At 48.8% G+C, this 23,682-nt stretch overlaps 1 protein-coding gene across 7 annotated transcripts in view; it reads left to right on the top strand.

Moving 5' to 3' along the window:
- The first annotated feature begins 1,100 nt into the window (after positions 1 to 1,100).
- The window catches only part of KIF5A (kinesin family member 5A), a 77,570-nt gene continuing 54,988 nt past the window's right edge, over positions 1,101 to 23,682 (top strand). For 4 of the 7 annotated variants that reach the window (XM_077329182.1, XM_077329184.1, XM_077329183.1 and 1 more), the window contains exon 1: positions 1,101 to 1,483. In XM_077329182.1, the coding sequence (XP_077185297.1) occupies positions 1,355 to 1,483 (129 nt within the window). In that variant the 5' untranslated portion in view covers positions 1,101 to 1,354. The remainder of the gene's footprint in view (positions 1,484 to 23,682) is intronic. The other 3 variants (XM_077329185.1, XM_077329186.1, XM_077329187.1) reach the window with 2 other exon arrangements.

Below are 23,682 nucleotides of genomic sequence, written 5' to 3'. Positions count from 1 at the left end.
AAACTGGCTCTGGGTCGGAGCCATAACCCAATGGCCATAACCCCATAACCCAAGATGATATATGGCATTATAAATATATTAAATATATGTAACACTCATTCAGAGAGTAGCATATGTTTTGTGCAACCAAGTGTTGTCTTCTCCTATGCTGGATTTCAGGCAAAGAATTTCTTGCAGAAGGCCCCGGGTTCCTGTACTCACACAATTTTGATCTGCTGTGGAATTGCCAATAGCTCTGGATGTGTACAACCGGACCAGGAGATCTCCTGGCATTATACCTGTTCCCCAGGTGACAGAGATCGATTCCCCTTAAGAAAATGGCTGTGTTGAAAGGTGTAGCAGGGGTGGCCAAACGATGGCTCTCCAGATGTCCATAGACTACAATTCCCATGAGCCCTATTGGCCTTAAGGGCAGGAGCTCATGGGAATTGTAGTTCTTCGATATCTGGAGAGCCACAGCTTGGTCATCCTTGCTCCAAAGCATTATATCCTGCTCAGGTCTTTCCCTTCCCCAAAATCTGCTGTCCTCAGGCTCCACCTCCAGAATCTCCATTTTGGTGACCCAGATTTGAATCCTCATTGGTGGAAGCTCACTGGGTGACTTTGGTCCAGCCATGCAGCTGAACCTGAGTTCCCTGAGGATTAAAAGGGAGGAAATTTTAACATTAGTAAAGCGGGATACCATTGACCAGGGGGGTTCTTGAGTAAAAATTTATATGGAACAACAAAAATTTTCATAAAATGCAAAAAATAGTATTGTAATATATATTTTTTTTATTTGCAACATAAGTACAATTTGCCAGGTGCCCCCAGATGTCCCTTCAACAATGGGACAATCTGGTCACCTTAGTTATAGAGTTCATCTTCCAAATCAGCCATTTTTCTCCAGTGGAACTGGTCTACATTGTCTGGAAACAACTGTAATTCCAGGAGATCTCCTGGCCTCACCTTGAGGTTGGCAGCGCCCCCCGCAAACCAGGCTGCTTGTGTGAGGCCTGCCGGTTTCCCGCAGAACAATCCGTGTCCACCTTAAGGGTTTGGAGGCCCGTTCCGCCTTAAAAGCCGGTGTGCTGGGCTCGCCCATCCCTCTGCTGGATGCTGATGCTGTGGCTGCCTGCAGCAGGCCAGAGGGATACAGGCACTGCAAGCAGCTTCCCTGGGTAGCAGAGGCACAGAGGGACCCACCAGCCCGGCCGAGAGAGCCCACCTGCTCTGCTGCCGCGGGGTGACAATCTAGGACTGGGTCCCCCTTTCCCAGTGCCTTTTTGCACTCTGCTCTTGCCTGCCTTTGGGAATCGTACCTCCTCCATCCCTTCGCTGCCTCTTCCCCACAAAAGGAGAGAACCCAGCCAGCATGACCACCGAGGTCAACGAATGCAGCATCAAGGTGCTCTGCAGGTTCCGGCCTTTGAACCAGTCGGAGATTATACGAGGAGATAAATTCATCCCGGTTTTCCAAGGGGACGACACCGTCATCATTGGGGTAAGCTGAGGCTTGGACAGGGGGGGCAGGGGGGGCGTTAAGGCAGAGGGGGTGGCATGGCGGGGTTGGGATTCCAGGGGGAAAGGAGTCCCACGGTTGCCTCCCGCTGAGCCAGGCCTGTGCTGTGAGGTGGGCTGCCCCTTTGGAGATCTGGTGGGTCTAGCATCAGCCGGCATATTTGGGGACTGTGTCTCTCCTGTTGTTTCCTAACACAGGAACTGAAAATTCTGAGCATCTTTGAGGGTGGGGGAGAACCTGTACGAAGCAGAGACTTTTCATCTTTCCCTAGGAAAATAGGTGGAGGCAGGATGCTCTATTTCATTGGCTTGGCTGCTTTTCCATCCTTCGCTCTGCAGACCTGGGTGTGGCTACCTCTGCTGTTGGTTTGGGCTACCGGGCGGGGGAGGGGGAGAATCGTTCAACGCGGGGAGATTAAAAACAACCCTCCATTTTCCATTCTTAACTGTTCCACGGTCCGTTTACTTTCCCAGCCCAGGTTTTTCTCTGTGGTTCTATGATTCCGTAGGATCAAACGCTCTTGGGTTCTCCCTGAAAAGGCTCAAAGTTGATAAAACTGGCATCTCAAAAGGGCCTTTCCTCCCTCCTCCCTTTGTGATACCTCATCAGGGACTAGCATCGCAACAGCAGTGTGTTCACCGCTAATCAGCATCCGTGCATGGCACCGTTTTGGAATGAGGCAGGTGCCTTGCTAAGGAGGCCTGCGAGTTGTTTACTTAGAGCTGGCACCGCCCTGTTTGTCCCCACGGCCCCGTTGTGTTTTGTTGCTTAGTAAAAAAAACTGGGCTTTTTACCTTCCAGATGTTTGCAACTTTGAGTCGCTAAAATGCACGCTCTGTGGGGTTCCTGCTTCTCCCGGGGAGGTTCTGGGAGGGGTGGTAATGCTGCTAGAGCCAACCGGCTGGTCCCAGCACCCAAGAGCGATGTTTATATCTCCCTCTCCTGACGTGCCACAGAAACTATTGATGCATTAGTGCAGGGGTAGTCAAACTGCGGCCCTCCAGATGTCCATGGACTACGATTCCCAGGAGCCCCTGCCAGCATTTGCTGGCAGGGGCTCCTGGGAATTGTAGTCCATGGACATCTGGAGGGCCGCAGTTTGACTACCCCTGCATTAGTGCCTTGAGAGAGCCACACAGCGTTACGTAGGCTCCGGGAAGAATTGTGGAGCGCCCACAGGGTAGGGTACATGGGAGATGGTCACCCTGCCACGAGTGTGATCCACTGACCTCTTTATGCCTCACGAGCAACCCATTCACCGGATCCTGCTCAAGTGCAGGGAGGATCTGCTCAAGGTGACCCGGCTGCTTCACAGCATGCACCGCAATCAGGACTCAGCCGGCCTCCCCGCCTCTTTTGCTGCATCTCTTCTTGTGGTTTTTGAACGCCTCGGTCGGTCTCCGTCTGCTGCAGAGAAACTTATTCATTGGCGTGCTAATGGGGCCTGACGCCGCTCCCGCTGGCCCGGCAAATGGAGCCCTACGATGTCAAGTTTATTTTCCATTCAGGGACCGAGTAGGAAGCGTAACAAGGGGCTGGGAGAGAGGGCGTAGGGAAGCCTCTGGATTTCGCACAGCGGCGCTGCAAAGCCGTTCCTGATGTGGCTTCAACTGAGGTTTTCTGTGTGTGCTCCGAGCTTTGCACCAGGGAAGGTGGTCGGTTTTCTTTTGCCCTCCGCTGAAGCCTGAAACCCTGCTCCAGCCAAGTGGTGTTTCTTTTAAGGCTGCCTTCCTCACCAGATATGATGGTGGTTCATCGTCTGAGGAAGGGTGCTTGCACTCGAAAGCTCACGCCTTGAATCTATTTTTGTTGCTCTTAAAGGGGCTAGTGGACTCAACACGGCTACTCATTTGAATCTGAATTTTATTATCCTGCTGCAGACCATCACGGCTACCCGCTCGAATCTTTCCTCACCAGACTGTTACAGATCTGCACCTTATTTAAGCTGTACCAACCGATGCAAACCAACTTCAGTTTTTTTACAAGACCTTTCTTGCTGTGGGAAGAGGCCACAACCCCCGTCCTGGTTTGTTTGGAGCTAAACGCCTGGAAAAGGTGGAGATCTGCCGCAGAGGTGAGGAGGCTGGATGCAGCAGCTGCCTTGCCTGCCTGGGCTCGGCTGCTTTGTCATCCCAGAGGCAGGAAGGCAACCACTCCCCTCCATTGTCCTCGGCTCTTGTCCGCCGCTGGACCGGTTGCAGGCAGACCCCGGGGCTCTCTCCCCCTTGGGAAGCAGCCGTGGCTTCTGGCTTGCACAGCTACTTTGGCAGGCAAACCCCTGTGCCGTTTTGCGACGTGTTGGTTAGGTGAAACGGGTTTCCAGCCCATCTGCTTCTCAAAAAATTGGATGCATTTCTTTTTTACTGCATCGGGGTTTTTTTTTGCCATTTTTACCAATGCATCTTCCCCCCACCCTGCTGCACCATTTCCCTCCATCTGGCTCCTAAGAGCACACCCAGGAAGCTGCCTGGTACTGAGTCAGACCCCTGGTCTCCCTGGGTCAGTGTTGTCTACTCTGACCGACAGGGTCTCTACAGGTCGAGGACGTTCACATGACTAACTAATATGAGCCAGGCAAGGGCAACCGATTTATGATGACCACTTGTGCGGTTTTGGAGGCAAGAGAAGAGCAAAGGGGGTTGGCCATGGTCAGCCTCGGCACAGTCGGGTCGCCAGACTCCTGGTTGTGGCTGGAGATGTGCTATTACAACGGATCGGGCGACAGAGATCTGTTTTGCCTGGAGGAAACAGGTGCTTTTTAAGGCTGGACTCTTACGGCATTATATCCCCGTTGAAGTCCCTCCCCTCCCTAAACTCTGCCCTCCTCAGACTCCATCAACCAAATCTCCAGGCATTTCTCAAACTGGAGCCGGCAGCTCTCCTGTGTAGCAACCTGTCCTTTCTGGGGGGCTTTCCCTGCATGTACTAACAAGGGCCTAGTCTGCACACGATAGATAATGCACTTTCAATGCACTTTAGAAGTAGACTTTCCTGTTCTGCACAGGAACATCCAGCTGCCAAAGCACATTGAAAGTGCATTATCTTATGTGTGCAGACTAGGCCCAGGGCCGACCCTGCTTAGCTTCCAAGCTCTGATGAGATCAGGCTATAATCAGGGCTATCGCTTACTATCTGGTATTTTTTAAATTGGAGAGCTAGGGGATTGAACCTGGGACCTTCTGCGTGCAAAGCAGATGTTCTACTGCTGAGCTACAGCTCCCCCACTCCTCTGGGTTCTTTTCCTGGCTACCCAATCTGCTTCGTTTCAGGAGGGGAAACTGGTAATGTTTCCCTGTAAAGCAGTGGTTCATAACCTGGGGGTCGGGATCCCTTTGGGGGTCGAACGATCCTTTCACAGGGGGCGCGGCAGGGCAAGCAGCTTGGCTGGAGGGGGTGCCATCCACACAACAGCCTTGCAGGGTAGATCAAGAGAGAGCGTTCTTTTGTTTGGAGCAGTGAAAAAGAGCGAGATCGGCATGGTGGGACAAGAGGCAGAACTGAACCGAGAAACCCCGGGAAAAATACAATTTATATACAATCATGAATAATGGATCTTCTTCACACCATTGGTCAGTTTGGGTTTAATTTCTGGGAAAGAACACTGGCATAATTTTATGCTTGGGGGTCACCAAAACATGAGGAACTGTATCAAAGGGAGGTTGAGGACCACTGGATTAGGCCATAGTATTCATACCTGTCTGATGCCAGCCTATACCACCGAAAGAGAGGTAGCCATTACCATAGAGAAGGAATTCCTAGCCAGGGGTCTGGGGTTATGCAAGAACTCCCCAGGGGTTACGCGGCGTTTCCCAGAAGTTCAGATTGCCGCTGATATCCCTGGAGCCAACTTCCCTTGTTGCTCTGGTCTCTCTCTGCAATGGAAACGGTAAAGGATCGATCAATTGCCTGGCTCCCGCATCTTACTTCCACGCCCACTTCTCTGAAGGGGCATGTTGTCACTTCCGGAGTTCCCAAAGCTTGAAAAATATTCCACAGTCAAAAGGCTGAAAAAGGCTGGCTCAGAGGGAGAGATCTGTTTTCAGAAAGGACTGGCAGTGCAGAGGTAAGCAGAGATACGCCCAAGTCCTGAAAACTCAACGGACTTGAAGGGTGTGACTCTGTTTAGGACTGTGCCGTAACATGGCTGTATAGTTTCAAATGAGCAGCCGTATTGGTCTGAAGTAGCACAATAAAATCAGAGTCCAGTAGCACCTTTAAGACCAACAGAGATTTATTCAAGGCGTGAGCTTTCGAGTGCAAGCATGTAGTCTGACAAAGAGTGCTTGCACTCGAAAGCTCACGCCTTGAATAAATCTTTGTTGGTCTTAAAGGTGCTACTGGACTCTGATTTTATGGCTGTATAGTGTTCAGTACGACGGTAGCTTTGACTAAACCTTTGCAGATCTAGCGGAACCACTGTTAGATGATGGCTAGGCAGGCACAGAACGAGTTAATTGAGCCCCATCGCAAGCACTGCCAAAGTTATTCTGGCGTCATCTTAACATCTGGCCCTAGTAGAAGGCTTTCGGTGTTCCAAGTCCCTCCGAGAACAGCCTTGTAAGGTAGACCAGTGTTGTCATTTCCATACTGCAGAGGGAGGGGCTGAGGTGGAGAAAATCTTCCAGTAAGTCTGTGGCTGAGATGAGATTCGAGCTGGCAAGTTTGCAGATTACAGCTCATGCTATTAACCTCGATCTCACTCTGGCTCTTCAGCATACATTTTGGCCAGTGTCTTGTGGTTGTTAAGGTTTTATATGCTGCATTCAGGAGCACCTCAATGTTGGGGGGCAAAGAAGGATATATAGATATTTTAGAAGAAGAAGCAGAGTTGGTTCTTATGTGTTGCTTTTCTCTAGCCAAAGGAGTCTCAAAGCGGCTTACAGTCACCTTCCCTTTCCTCTCCCCACAACAGACACCCTGTGAGGGAGGTGAGTCTGAGAGAGCCCTGATATTCCTGCCTTCCCTTTCCTCTCCCCACAACAGACACCCTGGGAGGGAGGTGAGGCTGAGAGAGCTCTGATATTCCTGCCTTCCCTTTCCTCTCCCCACAACAGACACCCTGTGAGGGAGGTGAGTCTGAGAGAGCCCTGATATTCCTGCCTTCCCTTTCCTCTCCCCACAACAGACACCCTGTGAGGGAGGTGAGGCTGAGAGAGCCCTGATATCACTGCTTGATCAGAACAGGTTTTCAGTGCTGGCCCGGCCAGATTAGAAGTCCACACTCCTAACCACTACGCCAAGCTGGCTGATTAGTGTAAATCAACATATCAAGATGGCAGGAGAAGTTTTCCAATTTCTTCCCAAGTTTCACCTGAAGAAAGGGGGGGGGGTGGAGATTTAATCCTGCTCCCTACTAAACAGGGGAGAAGGATAAACAGCTGGGCCCAGAGTAAGCAGGGCAAGTCCTGCAATAGCTTAAAAGTCTACAATTTTCTGGCTGTTAATTTTATTTATAGATTCTGAGGCCTCATGGCCATGATTTATGTATTGACTTGTTTCCTTTATACCCTGCTTTTCTCCCCAATGGGGAGCTTACATTGTTTTCTCACAACAGCCCTCTGTGGTAGGCTAGGCTGAGCTTGGGCCAAGAATAGCTTGAAAACTTATGTGGCATGTGGGGAATTTGAACCTGGGTCTCTCAAAACCTAGTCTGGTGCTTTAATCACTGTCTCATGCTGGCTCAAGAACCCTCAGGGTGGCTTAGAGGAATAAAACAAAGCCATGCCAAAAACATTCCCTGCATGAGTACCTAATTATAATTGAAAACCAAGGGAAGTAACCACAGACAAATGGTGCCATCCTTATTGAATTACACCCTTCTGAGACATATTCAAATAATTCACAGGGCTGTTCTTAAGGCTCCCAACCTCCAGGTGGTGTCTGGAGATCTACTGGGATTATTACTGATCTCCAGGGCTGCTTTGGAAGGTGGATCTATGGGACTGTACTCACAGAAGTCCTTCCCCTACCTAGGTTCCCCTACTACTCAATCTCCTTCTCTCAAATCTTCAGATATTTCCCAACCCGGAGCTCACACACCTAACTGTTCTCCTGAAGCGGAAAGCTTTGACTGCTCTTTTGGCATCACATGGGAGTTTGCTTGTCAGACCTCTCCACGTACCATCTATAGCAGGGGTAGTCAAACTGCGGCCCTCCAGATGTCCATGGACTACAATTCCCAGGAGCCCCCTGCCAGCATTCGCTGGCAGGGGCTCCTGGGAATTGTAGTCCATGGACATCTGGAGGGCCACAGTTTGACTACCCCTGATCTATAGCCTTTGAACAAATGAATTAGTTGGCGTAGACCAGGGGTAGTCAAACTGCGGCCCCCCAGGGGCTCCTGGGAATTGTAGTCCATGGACATACCTCTGGTGTAGACAGAAGAAACGACCACCCTCTCACGCGAATCCTGCCATCTCCCAAGGATCAGGGTCATTCCTCCATTTACCTTCCAAACAACTCTGTGAAGGAACTTTAAGTGAGAGAGTGAGAGCTTGGTAGCTGAGCAGGAGCTGAGGTTCTGACTGGCACAGATCCCTTAGTTTTGCAAACTCCAGGGGCAGGATTTTCTGGAGATTTGGGGTTGGATCCCGTGGAAAGTGGAGTTTGGGGAAGGATCTTGGTGAGGTATTTTGCCATTGACATCTTCTCGAGGGAAATAGATCTCTGTAGTCTGGAAAGCAATTGTAAGGTCTCCAGATCCCACAGGTCCATTTAGCACCATACTTTCTGCTCAGAGAAGCAGTGGTTTCTGGTAGAGTTGCCATTCTCCAGGTGGTAGCTGGGGATTTCTGGGGATTACAACTGATCTCCAGCTGAAAAGCCAACAGGGTGCGTCTTCCTTGGCTTCAGCTTGTTGTAGTGGTTAAGAGCGGTGGCTTCCAAGTAAAAATGCCCATTTGGTGGTAGAATGCCAGCTCAGAATTAGGTTATAGACCACCAGTGAATTATTAGTGGCTGATTTCAGTGTGTGGGAAAACAGTGTTCCGTCAAACACCTGGAGAAAACGTTAGTGGAAGGCACTGAAATAAAGCAGTAACACCTCAGGTTTATTCGGAAAGTGTAGCTGTAAACAGCAGGATTTGTATAAAACTTTTTAAAAGGCAGTTATCATCAAAAGCTACCTAAAATATTATAGATCCGTTCTAACTTCCAAATTGCCACCCTTGTCAAGCTAGCCAGCATGGTGTAGTGGTTAAAAGAAGTAGCTTCTAATCTAGGGAGCCGAGTTTGATTCCCCACTCCTCCACCTGCAGCCAACGAGGGGACCTTGGCCCAGTGAGTTCTGTTAGATCTGTTCTCACAGAACAGTTCTGAACGAGCTCTCTCCGCCCCACCTCCCTCACAGGATGTCTGTTGTGGGGAGAGGCAGGGTGGGCAATTGTAAACTGCTTTGAGGCTCCTTTGGGTAGTGAAAAGCAGGGTATAAAACCAAATTCTTATTCTTCTTAAAGTACATTACAGTATGACAAGCAAGAGGTTATTATAATTTAGGGGTTCGGATCCTTTCTTTCAGAAAGAAATGGTTGCTGGCAAATTAAGTGGTGTGATAAAATGTTACCTCAGCGTGATAAAATGTTTTCTTGAACAGTGCTTCAGCATGGGCACCCAGGAAGAGACTGAATTTAAAGCTCCCTCAGACTTCAGTTGGGATTTCAGAAGGGTCATCCCCTTCAAACATAAACCTTTCCTTCTTACCAGTCCTATAATAGCTTCCCGCTATAAGCAACTCCATCATATCTGGATTGCGTTTCAAAGTGGCCGAGGGAGAATAATCCATTATGGCTTGTGGTCTTGATTCAGAGATGAAACTGCCTCACCAGGATCATGGGTGAAGGATAAGCTGGCCATCCATCCCGAAAAACGCGGGACACTAATGCTTTCCTGGCCTTCGTCCCGGGTTCCGCCTGGGTCTTAAAAAGTCCCGCCAGCTGGAGCCCCCTCCCTGCCTCCCTCCCTCCCTCCCCCCTGCCCCCTGGCCAGCAGGATGGCTGGCTGTGGTGCTCTGCCCTGGCGGGACTGCACAGGTGCGCCAGGTAGAGGCCCCCCACCTGGCCTGCGCCGACACTGCGCAGGCGCACAAGATGGGTGATGTGCATGGGATGCTCACAGGAAAGGCACGCGGGAGGCGAGGTGAGCCCAGTCGGAGGTAGGTAGGTAGGGAGGGAGGCCCCTGCCACCACCCCTGTCCACGCCACCCCCACCTGCACTGCTGCCCGCGCCGCCACCCACGCATCCCACCTTACAGTTTCTAAATTCTGGTCACCTTAGTAAAGGAGAAACAGGGCCTCATTGAGATGGAAACTTTAGACTCTCTCCCAGCATTTTCATGTAGATGTTAAAGCATTTTACAGAATAGTGTCGAATAAGGGGGGACACGATAGAAGTTTATAAAATTATGCCTGGGGTGGAGAGAGTTGACAAAGAGAACATTTTCTCCTCCCAAATACAAGAACGGATGGGCAGTAGGTTCTGGACGGACAAAAGGAATGACTGCTTTATCCAGAGAATTATTAAAATCTGGGATTCACTGCACCAATAAATAGTTGAAAAAGGAGATTCAATAGATTTGTGGAGTACAGATCTATTAGTGGCTACTAGCCTGGTGATTGGAGGGAACCTCCATGTTCAGAGGCAGTCAACCTCAGAATCCCAATGCCAGGAGGCAACATCAGGGGAAGGCCTCAGCCTTCGTGTCCTGTGTTGTTGGCCTTCTAGAAGAACTGGCTGGCCACTGTGTGAGAAAGGATTCTGGACTAGCTGGACCGCTGGCCTGATCCAGCAGGGCTCTTCTTATGTTCTTACGGGGATCAGAATCACTGCAATGCAGTCCTCCTGTCTTCCAATCTTTTGGTGCAAAAGAGTGTCCATGAGCAATAATCCCAGAAGCCTTTGAGAGATCCAGGAAAATCAACAAGATCACACTCCCCTCTCCTGGGGAAGGTCATCCACCAGGGTCAGCCATGCTGTGCCAAGTACCAAATCCAGGCTTGAAGCCAAATTGAAAAGGATCCAAGTACTCCATTTAGTCTGGAAGCATCAGGAGTTCCTTGGCCACCAAGGCACTTAGGAATGGAAGGTTCGTTTCTGATCTGTGATTGCCAAAATCTTGAGGGTCACAAGTTTTTTTTTCCTTCTGAAGCTTGCTTTAAATGAGACAGCATATATTCTTCACTTTTGGAGAGGTATAGGGTTTTTTTTTAAAGTAGAAGAACAAGATGCTTAGGGCTTTAGGATGCTTAGGGCTGATCCTGCATTGAGCAGGGGGTTGGACTAGATGGCCTGTATGGCCCCTTCCAACTCTATGATTCTATGATTCTATGATTAGAAGAAGAAGAAGAAGAAGAAGAAGAAGAAGAAGAAGAAGAAGAAGAAGAAGAAGAAGAAGAAGAAGAAGAGTTGGTTCTTATATGCCGCTTTTCCCTACCCGAAGGAGGCTCAAAGCGGCTTACAGTCGCCTTCCCATTCCTCCCCCCACAGCAGACACCCTGTGGGGTGGGTGAGGCTGAGAGAGCCCTGAGATTACTGCTCGATCAGAGCAGCTTTATCAGTGCCATGGGGAGCCCACGGTCACTCAGCTGGCTGCATGTGGGGGAGTGCAGAATCGAACCCGGCATGCCAGATTAGAAGTCCGCACTCCTAACCACTACACCAAAGATTCCTTCTTTTCAACAGATGCCTTCGGAAGAACACATCCAATCTTCCATCACTTAATAAGCTCTTATTCCAGTCGTCTTCAGAGTCCAAGTTGCCAACTTCCAGGTGGTAGCGACACAAGCCCCATACTCAGAGTATAAATTCTGGCATGGGGATCAACGATGCAATACATTATTAAAGATGTGGACTCCACAATCGTTAATTATACAAAAATGAAGTCTCATAAAAAGTGAAGAATAAGAATAACACTTAACAACACATGTATGTGAGGAACAATCTAAAGCAGGGATGCTCAACCAGGTGTCCGTGGACCCCTAGGGGTCCGTGGGAGCTCCAGAGTGGGCCCGTGGCCTTTCCCCTCCTGCCTTAATGGACTTGGCCACAAGCTAGGGAGCTCCCCCTTCTCGCCTTCTGAGCATGAGTGAGTTCTCTCGTGGTTTCCGTGCCCGGGAAGGGGCAGAGCCTGCACACCTACTCCCACCTTAATCTGCCTCCCGTCTCTCTTCCGGGGGGCGTGGCAGGGAGGCGTGGCCAGATGACATCACTTCGGGGCTCCTCAAAGCCTGACAGATTATTTCAAGGGCCCCTCCATTGTCGAAAAAGGCCGATCTAAAGTACAGAACTGCACTGAAGCACTGAGGAAATATAATGTAGCTACTGAGCACTGGTACCTTGACAGACATCCGGGGTTATTCAGTCTGCCTCGAATCTCTTTTCAAGTTAGTTAGAAGAAAGCCAAATAGACATCACACTGATGCTGAGCCTTGCACAAGGGTAATATTACAGCATGCGCACAGAAATGCCCTTTGCTTAATGGTATCAAAATTAATAGTAAAGAGTTAACCAGAACCTGATTAGGGGGTGGAGGAAAATTCCACTCCCTGAATTTGGTCTTTCCCCCCCTTAGTTTTCAGTTCCTATGTTAGTTGGAGTTGGGTTGCAATAAAGAAGTTGTGTTCGGCAGCTCCTGTGAGTACTTGGATTTATTGTCCTCCTCCCTCCCCACGAGATTACAAAATTAATCCTCAGTCTCTAGATCAAGGGTGACCACAGTGCGGTTCAACAGATGTCGATGGACTACAATTGCCACAAGCCCCTGCCAGCAGCCTGCTGGCAGAGGCTCATGGGAATTGTAGTTCATGGACATCTGGAAAGCCACAGTTCGGCCACTCCTGCTCTAGATGGAGATCTGAGGACCAAAATAATGGGGATTTGTCCTGCAAAATTGTGACTAAGCCCCAAGACTCTTAGAGCTGAAAATAATACTCTGTGTCTACTGGCTTTGGGGATATACACATCGGACATCAGCTAAATTTGATTTTGGCTTAATTCTTATCAGGGTGGCTGACCTAGGTCTGGACTGTACCACTTCAGACAGCGGGAGTCCTGTGTTAATAAAAATCCTTAATTCCATCATTGTGTACATAGCAAATTAGGCAGAAGGATTCTAGTTTCCCTGGCACAATATGTCTCTACATCCAGGTGATTTGGTTTTCCAAAGGAACATCTTATCATGAGATCCCCACCTGTAGTCTGAGGTATTAAACCCCAGGAACAGTCTTACCTCCTCTGTGAGAGCCATGCTTTTTAAAATAATCGCAGTAATCTCAGCTCTGCTGCTGCTATTACCGCATATGGGGTTGTTATCTCTAATGACATGTGGCTGGGCCGGGTGACCATTCTTGGCTTCTGGGGGAAATGACCCAAGTAGATCATGTCAGAGAGGATCATGTTGGCGGCTCGAACTGCTTCCTTGCTCTGGTGGCTTTGTTTCTTTCAAGGAAGGCTGCAAAATGGCCACTTTCGGTTCAGGGCCATACCTCTTCTGCTTCTGCTGGGTTTGGCTCTTTTACAGCTCCCCATATTGTCTGTATTATTAAAAATTTGGGAGACTGCTAAGGCTATAGGGATGCCAACCTCCAGGTGGGACTTGGGGATCTCCTGGAACGATAGCTCATCTTGAGACTAAAAAGATCAGTTCCATGCAAGGAAATGGCTAATTTGGAGAGTAGATTGCCACAGATAGCCTTCCAGTTTCCAAACCCCTCAGGCACTGCCTTCAAGTTCCTTAAGCCGGAATTGTCAACACTAGGTATTTGCACACCGTCAAACCACTTTTTTCTGAATGGATTTGCCATGAAGCTGCCTGCTTTGTCAAACATGCAGCTCAAAGCTGTATTGCTGAGCTTTGCTGATTGGAGGGTAGGGTTTCCAACTCCAGGTTGGGAAATCCCTGGAGAATTGGGGGTGGCGGGGTTTGATGAGGGACCTCAACAGGGTATGTAATGACACGGAGTCTAACTTCCATAGCAGCCATTTTCTCCGGTGGAACTGATTTCTGTAATCAGGAGATCAATTCTAATTCCGGGAAAGCTCCAGGCACTACCTTGAGTTTGGCAACCCTACTGAAGAGCAGGGCTGATTTTGCACTCACTTTGTTTTTTCCATTGTGGATCCTGCTGAATTCAGATCGATTTGAACTCGGGTCTTCCTCTCCCCCCCCCACGTGAAACAGAAAGTGTTCAGCACTTGATTGGGGAAGCTCAGAGTGGGGAGGGGAGCCAAGCACAGCAAGAGTCTCTTTCTTTTCTTGAATGGGAGTGGAGGGGTGGAGAGAGGATTGGAAGCAGCAGAGGTGGCAAATCTATGCTGAGAGGTTAGAGCTTCTGGAGTGCAGACAACCTTAAGACAAGCTTTGCAACCAGGAACCAGGAAGTCTTTGAATTGACGCCCTGGCCTATCAGGGAAGGCTGCTTTGCAACAACGTTGGGGGCATGAGGCAGCAAGTTAATTCGCAAAAAGCAGAAACCTGCACACTTACTGATGGTGATTTTTCATATATTGAGGTTTATATCCATTTCTTGATATTGTGGGGGAAAGGTTGAGTCACTCCGAATCAATCATGCATGTTGCAGACGGAAAATTTAAAGTGCCCAAAATTGAAATCGAATTCAGTGTAGACGGCAAGGATTTATTCAAGCTGGGACTGGGTAAAAAGCTGTGTTCAGACTACACCCAGGACTTGTGAGGTGGCAAGAAAGTGAATGGCCACTGGGTCCAGAGATTTCCTTAAAATTCTCCTTATTAATTTCTCTAACTACTGGAGCCCTAGCAGAAAAAAAAATCCTACCTACTAAAATTCTGTTGTGTAAATATATGGCCTGCTTCCCCACAATTCAGTGTATGAGCCGACACCTCCAAATTAAAAATCTGCAGATGAATATAGAAGCACTTGAACCAATTATAAAGCTGTCATGGCAGGATAGAAAATCAAATTCATTGTAGAAGACGCAAGCTAAGGGCCAAACAGTCTTTTCAAATCTGGTCCTTCCAAACATCTCATCAGGAAACTGTCTAATAAATCATGATAATTCAAGATGCGTAGCCAAAATAGTCTGCCAGCTGTAGTATAAATCAGAAACCCACTGACACCTTAAAGACAACAAGCCACTACAGCTCATGCTGAATAAATGTGGTGGTCTTCAGGATGCCACTGGACTCTGCTTTGTTCTACCAAGAGAGCAGTTCTTAAGGAGGTATGCTTGCAATCCAACTCAGGTCTATTCAGTGGGACTGATGCCCAGGAAAGTGTGGTTAGGATTGCATTAAAATGATATATTATTATTAAATTTATAATCCACCTTCCTCCTGGGACTCAAGGCAGATTACATGATAATACCCCATAAAACCCCCAATCCCATTAAACTGTGTCTAATGATGGACACTGAATTCCATGATCTAGGTATCATCACAGAATAAGTCATGTTTTGGACAGAACCATATGTAAGGAGAGCTTGTCCCTGACCTGGATAGCAGAAGAGAAGAGCTGCTTTTTACGACCCAAAGGAGTCTCAAAGCAGCTTACAATCACCTTTCCTTTCCTCTCCCCACAACAGACACCCTGTGAGGTAGGTGAAGCTAAGAGAGCCCTGATATTACTGAAGAAGAATTGGTTCTTATATGCTGCTTTTCTCTACCTGAAGGAGTCTCAAAGCGGCTTACAGTCACCTTCCCTTTCCTCTCCCCACAACAGACACCCTGTGAGGGAGATGAGGCTGAGAGAGCCCTGATATTACTGAAGAAGAAGAAGAGTTGGTTCTTATATGCCGCTTTTCTCTACCCGAAGGAGTCTCAAAGCGGCTTACAATCCCCTCCCCTTCCCCTCTCCACAACAGACACCCTGTGAGGTGAGTGAGGCTGAGAGAGCTGTGACTAACCCAAGGTCACCCAGCTGGATGCCTGTGGAGAAAAAGTGGGGAATGAGGCCTAGTTCTCCAGATTCGAGGCCTCCACTCTTAACCGCGATACCAAACTGGCAAACCCATTCCCATCCTGTCTCAGAGGCTAAGCGGGGTCAGCCCTGGCTTGAATTTGGCTGGGAATACCTGGGCCGTGATTTGGAGCCAGACAATGGCAAACCAGGTCTGAATGTCTCTTGCCTTGAAGACCAGACCTACAGGGTCTCCATAAATCAGCTTTGAATTGAGGGCCACCCCTGTTCTCTGCAGTAGTTTCTAGCAGGATCAACAGCTGTGCAGGATCAACAGCCTCATTGCTGCGCTTAATCCCTGCAGTTGTGGGGGAAAAAACGGTTTCTTTCCCTTGCAAACAGACTGCTGCAAGGCAGACGAGCAGCAGCCACAGGTCCCCTCAAGGAAGGACTTCAAATATTTGTCGCCTGGCAACCGTTAGGAGAATACTGTGTGTGGCAGACATGCTGACCGACAGGGAGAAGTGAAGAAGAAGAGCTAGTTTATTATCTTCTGCTTTTTACTCTCGAAAGGTGTTTTATAGCCCGCTTTTCCCTTCCTCTCCCCACAACGTACACCCTGTGAGGCAGATGGGGCTGAGAAAGCTCTGAGGCCCATTATGCACAGGCCATATTGCCTACATTGGCGGCAGCAGTGCTTCGGGGGAAATCCCCCATAATGCTCGCTGCTACCACCAGTGCAGGCGCCTCCCAGCCCAGGGCTACGGAAGGCCCGTGTTAAGCGAACGCGGGATCTTCTGTAGCTTCCTGGGTAAGCTGGGGCCGTGGGGGGCGGCGCTGTGCATAATTGCCAGCACCAGGCCTATTGGCCTGCCCAGCCTCAACTTGCGGTGTCCCTTAAGAAGAAGAAGAAGAAGAAGAAGAAGAAGAAGAAGAAGAAGAAGAAGAAGAAGAAGAAGAAGAAGAAGAAGAAGAAGAAGAAGAAGAAGAAGAGTTGGTTCTTATGTGCCGCTTTTCCCTACCCGAAGGAGGCTCAAAGCGGCTTACAGTCGCTTTCCCTTTCCTCTCCCCACAACAGACATCCCGTGAGGGAGGTGAGGCTGAGAGAGTCCTGATATTCCTGCCTTCCCTTTCCTCTCCCCACAACAGACACCCTGTGGGGTGGGTGAGGCTGAGAGAGCCCTGATATCACTGCTCAGTCAGAACAGCTTTATCAGAGCCATGGCGAGGCCAAGGTCACCCAGTTTAAGGGACTCCGCACACCCCTGCAGGCTCAATGGAGCCACGGAGCCTCCAAGCAGCTTGCCATCATCTTCCCTTTGTCTCCCCACAACAGGCAGGGCTGAGAGAGCTCTGTGGGAACAGCTCTGTGAGAACAGCTGTAACAGGACTGTGACTAGCCCAAGGTGAGGTTGAGAGAGCCCTGCTATTACTGAAGAAGAAGAAGTTGGTACTTATATGCCACTTTTCTCTACCCAAAGGAGGCTCAGAGCGGCTTACAGTCGCCTTCCCTTTCCTCTCCCCACAACAGACACCCTGTGAGGGAGGAGAGGCTGACAGAGTCCTGATATCACTGCTCAGTCAGAACAGCTCTATCAGTGATGTGGCAAGCCCAAGGTCGCCCAGCTGGCTGCATGTGGAGGAGTGGGGAATCAAACCTGGCTTGCCAGATTAGAACTCCGCACTCCTCACCATTTCACCAACCTACTCCATAACTGCTTGCTGGCTGACAAGGATATTGCCTCTGAGCATGCGCAAAGCACATTTCCCTCACCAGCTTGTAACAACAGTTCCAACATACCTAGGCTTAGGGCAGATTTTATTGTTTTACAACACAAAGTTCCAGCTGAGCACATAACTGATCATTGGTGCTCATCTCTGGGCTGCCAAGCCCCCCCCCCCCTGTAATACTTATGCATTTTCTCTCTCCCTCTTAGCTTTTCATCCAGCTTCCTGCTGCTTCAGACAGAACCATTTCCCACCATCTGGATCCATGCCAGGCCCCCGGTTGCCCCGAAAGCCACTTTTCTGCACTCAGCATCCCAACAAGACTGAGCTGCGATTAGGCTACTCGGGACCGGGGGGGGGGGGCGAGCTAGGCTCTTGCTAAGAAGATTAGAGGATTTCTCCCGCTTCCTCCTCCCCTGGGAGGGGCAGGCTGGCAGGAAATTGATTCTGAGCTCAGCAGATCCAGCTCTGGACGCTGCACAGAGAGTCGTGGTGGGTCGATGTTAATGGAGAAGGATCCAGAAAGGGAGTTCATCTACAGACGGTTACGCCAGAGACTCGACAGTCCCATGTTTGTGTCTAGAAGGACTCGGCTTCCCCTTTCTACTTCTCCCTCCTTGAAATCCTTCCCAGAATGTCCATGTTGTGTTAGGTTCCTCCCCCCCTTCTTATTCCATGTCAAAATAAACCACCTTCTGTGCAAAGCTTTGCCCTTAGTCTTTGACAGAAAGGAAGGTTGGTAATAGTTTCAGAGGATAGCTGTGCTGGCCTGTGGCAGAGGAGCTGGACTTGAATATTGTAGCAACTTAGAGACAGACAAGATTTGTGTGTGTGTACGTGTGTGCAAGCTTTCGCAAGTCAAACTTGTCTTTATCAGCTTCCTGCTTATCTGATAAGGGGATTTTTGACTCTTGAAATCCATGGTGATCTCCTGTGAGGTAAAGACCAGAGAGGAACAGAGGTAGTTAGTCATAGGTTGATCCTGCATTGAGCAGAAGGTTGGACTAGATGGCTGGTTTGGTCCCTTCCATCTCTTTGATTCTATGATTCTTATCCTGGATGCTTTGGGCTGATCCTGCATTGAGCAGGGGGTGGGACAAGATGGCCTGTCTGGTCCCTCCCAACTCTATGATTCTAAGCAGCGGCTGGACACATCCTTATCCTGGATGCTTCAGGCTGATCCTGCATTGAACAGGGGTGGGACTAGGTGGCCTGTTTGGCCCCTCCCGACTCTATGATTCTAAGCAGCCGCTGGACAGATCCTTATCCTGGATGCTTCAGACTGATCCTGCATTGAACAGGGGTGGGACTAGGAGGCCTATCTGGCCCCTTCCAACTCTATGATTCTGTGATTCTATTACCTTCCTCTGTATAGCAGCCCTTGTCTTCCCTAGTAGTCTCCTATACTGAGCTTTGAAATTTTCATGCTCAGGTTAGTCTGGGCTATAGAGGTTGCTGTCTTTTCCTGTACCCATTGTCTCCTCTTCCGTGGAATCTCTTTCTGGTTGAGCTTCTGCTTATCCTATTGATTTGGTAGACACAACAAGGTTGTTTAGATCGGACCCATATAAACTGTGTATTTATGTGGGTGATCACTATGAGCCCCTTTTAAAATATTATAGGTGTGTACAGGGAACTGCCAGCTATACATGTCAGGACTGTGCAATACCCACAGTCCTCCCAGAATTCACAGTTGCCATGCCATGTGAGGGGGGCAATGTGCAGATTTTGTGGGAGCATTTAGCCCCTGTATGTATTATATATTTTGTGAACCCCTAATGCTTCTGGTTTGCATGTAGCAAAGCTGAAAATCTGCGCCGTTCCCTTTTTGGGAAATGGAGATCACGTGTACTGAGCAGGTCTACATACAGTTGGATTCCTGGTATGGATTGACATAATAAGCAGAGGAGAAGGAGGGAATAAACTCAACTGGAAGTTTACTGAGAACGCCTCAGAAGCTGAGCTACAGCAAATAAATGTTGCATCAAAAGGAATATTTGTATTATGTCGTGTACATCATAATGTAATTAAAAACTCAGGGCTGCATGAAGTCATCGAGAATCAGTTTTCCATAAACTATGTCACAAGCCAGTGGTGTATAGCGGCTAAGATCAGTGGCTTCTAATCTGGCGAGCCAGGTTTGATTCCCCGCACTTCTACATGCAGCCAGGTGGCCTTGGGCCAGTCACAGTCCTGTTAAAGCTGTTCTCACAGAGCAGTCCTGTCAGAGCTCTCTCAGCCCCACTTACCTTACAGGGTGTCTGTTGTGAGGAGAGGAAAGGAAGGCAACTGTAAGCTGCTTTGAGATTCCTTCGGGCAGTGAAAAGCGGGGTATAAAAACCAGCTCTTATAAATCCCTCATATAAATCTGCCGATAAATACTAAATTACCACCCCAAGACCATACACAATGCAGCCCCAAAGACCTTCTACAGTGGGTTAGTAGCACATGACATAGTTTTAAGAAACACATCCGGAAAACAGACAATAAATATCAACCCTGGCCAGGTGGGGTTATCTCATACATTGTGTGGTTTGATATTAGCTCATTTAGCAAACCCGGGGTCCTGCCACAGGGTTACAATGCTCACACATAAATCGCCCATTATAATCTGGTACGTGTGTGTCATCAGCTAACAGTAAAATACAGTGGCATGACATGGACAAACATAAAAGGATTTCATAGTCAGGGCTTCAAAGCCAAAGCAAATTCTGCCCATTCATTCCTCTTACTGCAGAATAGGACCCAGATGCTGCCGTACCTACAACAGCTGGAGTAGGCAGGGCAAGAGCCAGCTGGCTCCTTGCTCCCCCCCACCCCATTTTGACTGGGGCTGCAATGTAGGCTGCACGTCAATAAGAGAGCCGGGTATAACTGCAGCTTTGATCACAATGGCTGCTCACTCCCTTATTAAACCTGCTGGCCATCCTGTCCAGCGATGCTGTCTTGGCTGCCGAGAAGGTGATGAGCCATCTGCAAGGAGAGCTAGGAGTTGCCGAACGGGGAATTGTCTCATTGCCTTTCAAGTATCCCCAGGGGACCCAGGCTGCTGTCGATGGCATGCGTAATTATTCACATTTTAGTGATTGCTTAGGGGATGATTTTAATTTCCTGAGAACGGTGAGCAACTGGCGGAACGGGAAAGAGAGGGCTCCCAGCTGCTACCCTCTCTGATTATCCCCATGGCTACCATCTTGTGAAACCCTTAGATATCTGAAAGAACCAGCTTTGGGTTAAGTTTTTATGTGTCTCCCAGTGTGGCTTTCCCATATGTGGCAGCAAAGAAGGTACTGGAAACGATTGTGAGGTTCATGGGATAGAACCCTGTGATTGGCTGGCAATATAAAGCATGCGGATTGGCCAGGCCTGGTATAAATGCCAGACACTAGATCTGCTGCTGTCAACTATCAAGAAAAGATCAGTGTGCACTTCAGGTTCTTAATCTATGCTCCATCCACATCTATGTCTTCTGAGCTTTTTGGGATTCTTTTGGCTCAGTTTGGAGCATAACCTCTTGTGTTAGCGTTGCTAACTGGCACCTGGAGATCTCCCGCTATTACAATTGATTTCCAGATGACCAGGATTAGTTTCCCTGGAGAAAATGGCTGTTCTGGGGGAGTGGACTTTATCGTCTCTCCTTTCCAAAACACACCCATTCCCCAGCTCCATCGCCTCAAATCTCCAGGTATTTCCCAGCCTGGAGTTGGCAACTTGACTGTTGCACCCTTGGTCCTTTCCTGAGCAATTTATGACAAGCTTAGCGATTGCTGAGAGAGCATTCAGTGGTTACGTTTCACTCTTCTTCTTCTTCTTCTTCTTCTTCTTCTTCTTCTTTTTCTTCTTCAGTAATTTCAGAGCTCTCTCGGCTTCACCTACCTCACAGGGTATCTGTTGTGGAGAGAGGAAAGGCGAATGTAAGCCGCTTTGAGTGTCCTTCAGGTAGAGAAAAGCAGCATATAAGAAACAACTCTTCTTCAGTGATCTCAGAGCTCTGTCAGCCTCACCTCCCTCACAGGGTGTCTGTTGCAGGGAGAGAAAAGAGGAGGCGATTGTAAGCCACTTTGATACTCCTTTGGGTAGAGAAAAGTGGCATATAAGAGCCAACTATTCTTCTAAGTACAGTTATGGCTGAAACTGGTGCTGGTTGCCAATTGCTGCTGTATTGATACAAAAGGAAGACTAATTTTTCCCCCTCCAGGCATGTCTAGGTGCTGCATTCACATTCAGACTACAAGTATGTACAGGCAAGGGTTACTGCACAGAGGCAGGCAGCAGCAAAATCATAGAATCATAGAATCATAGGGTTGGAAGGGACCTCCTGGGCCATCTAGTCCAACCCCCCGCACTATGCAGGACACTCACAACCCTATCGCTCATCCACTGTAACCTGCCACCCCCTTGAACCTTCACAGAATCAGCCTCTCCATCAGATGGCTATCCAGCCTCTGTTTAAAAATTTCCAAAAATGGAGAACCCACCACCTCCCGAGGAAGCCTCTCTTGCCTTGGGAATCCCATGGGTTCATCATAAGCCGGCTGTCACTCACTAGGACTTTCCACCAAGGCAGCAACTAAAAGAAATTTCATGTATAATTTCTGGAAGAGTCGTCTTACACTCAGGGATGTCCTTCTTCCAGAAGTTTTTTTCTGACACCCATGAGATGCACTCTCTATGCAGAGTAAAACAATAGCTGAGAGTGGTGTTCCTAGATATTTCATATCTTAGAAAGTGGGGCTCCAAAAAGAAACACTATACGAGTATTAGCTGGGGCTACAACTAATAGATTTCCCTGGACCACGCAGCTATACTTCATAATTGGTTTTAGATAAGAGCACATTATTTAATATTATTATTGACCACTGAGGAAGACCCCAGTAGGGTTGAAACGCGTTTGGTCTGTTCGGGTGCAGTTAGATCTGTATAGTTTTTAAATATAGTTTTTACTTTGTTTTTAACCTAATACTGGTGCACTTTAATAAATAATTGTTAAAACTGCATATAATTTTAAAGCTCAACTTTTGATTTCCTGACTTTGTCAAGGTTGGGGTTTCGTTCCCTTTTTGGTTTTGCATTACACTCAGAGATGTCTTTCTCCCAGGTAAATGCAGTATTTTTTAGCTCAGGGAAACCTAGCATCCAGAATCCACCTCTCTCCGCCAAGGAAGGTTGCCTCTCCCACACAAGAAAGCATTATTGGAGACTGTTTCTAAAAGCACAACCATCTTACTCATTTCAAGATGGATGATAACGCTGGTCGATGTAGAAATCCAGGACATGTAAAACCGCAAGCTGTCTTGATTCGTCACTTCCCAAAGCGAGGCTGTGGATGCCATGATTCAGAGATGCAAAGGAAATGCAAAAGTCAAGATTGGGTGCATAATTCAATTTTTTTATTTTTTAAATAAAAAGTCTTTTCTCATTCTCGATGTTGTGAAGATAGGCTTGAAAATGTGTGGGCGATGCTTAGTGAAATCTCAGCAGCCTAGCCTCGATCTTTCTCTGTGGTGGGCTCTCCCTGCCCCCTCCCCTGCTTTTTCGCCAGCAATTTATTCTCAAATTAGCTCACAGAAATCAACAACAAACATAACAATTCAATACATAATATTCCTGGCGGTCAGAGAGCAGATCCAGGCATGGCCCAGGGATACTAGGTTATTCAATGCCTTTACTCTGATCACCCTGTCTGTAGCAATTTGAAGGAGGATAGTGGGATGGAGTCACTGAAGCAGTCAGTGTGAACTTAAATGGACTCTGGGGAATGGTAGAGGACAGGAAGGCCTGGAGGAGCATTGTCCATGGGGTCGCGATGGGTCGGACAAGACTTCGCACCTAACAACAATGACAAGAGGAATTGTTTGGGGTCTCTCAAGATCTCTCGAACTAGGTGAATTTCCTCATTCTCATTTTTCTTTCTTATGTGCTCCTATTGTTTAAGCGTCTATTTTTCTGTTCTGCATCTGTTTTGCTCCCGCTTTCTGTCCGGGGGTGTTTCTCCCTGCAGTTTTAAAGTGATGCAATATCGAATCGACCACAAGAAGGAGGGGAATGGGGGGAAAACTCAGAAAGCAGCAGGAACACACAAGTGAGGAAAACAAGAATGCGGAAAAGCCTTAGGTCCAGGTACCAGGTACAATGAAAGGATGCCTGGCAAAATCCTGCCATCGCTCTTTTGGCCTCTGAAATTTCCTCCATGGTCTAAAGCAGAGGTCACCAAACCTTTTTGGGCTGGGAACTGGGGGGAGGGGAGAGGGAGGCCCGGGGGGGAGAGGGAGGCGCAGGTGCCAGCGCTCCTCCCCCACCCCATGGTACAGTGCTCGCTGCGGCTGGAGCGATCGGCCGCCTCCTGGAGCAGCAAGCACCGCGTTGCAGGGGGAGGGAGATGCACGCCGGCACCCGCACCTCCTCTCCCTCCCCCTGCCGGCGCCCGCCCCTCCCTCCCCCCCGCCACGGCCCAGTACCGGGCCGCGGCCCAGTGGTTGGGGAACACCGGTCTAAAGGTTGAAAAAGGCTGCCCTATGTGGTTGTGGGTCAACATACCTGAAGGACAGCCTACATCTTTTGAACCCCCCTGACCGTTATGGTCATC

This window comes from Paroedura picta, chromosome 3, assembly GCF_049243985.1.
Source record: "Paroedura picta isolate Pp20150507F chromosome 3, Ppicta_v3.0, whole genome shotgun sequence".
Lineage (NCBI taxonomy): Eukaryota > Metazoa > Chordata > Lepidosauria > Squamata > Gekkonidae > Paroedura > Paroedura picta.
This window is presented reverse-complemented; position numbering and strand designations above follow the sequence as displayed.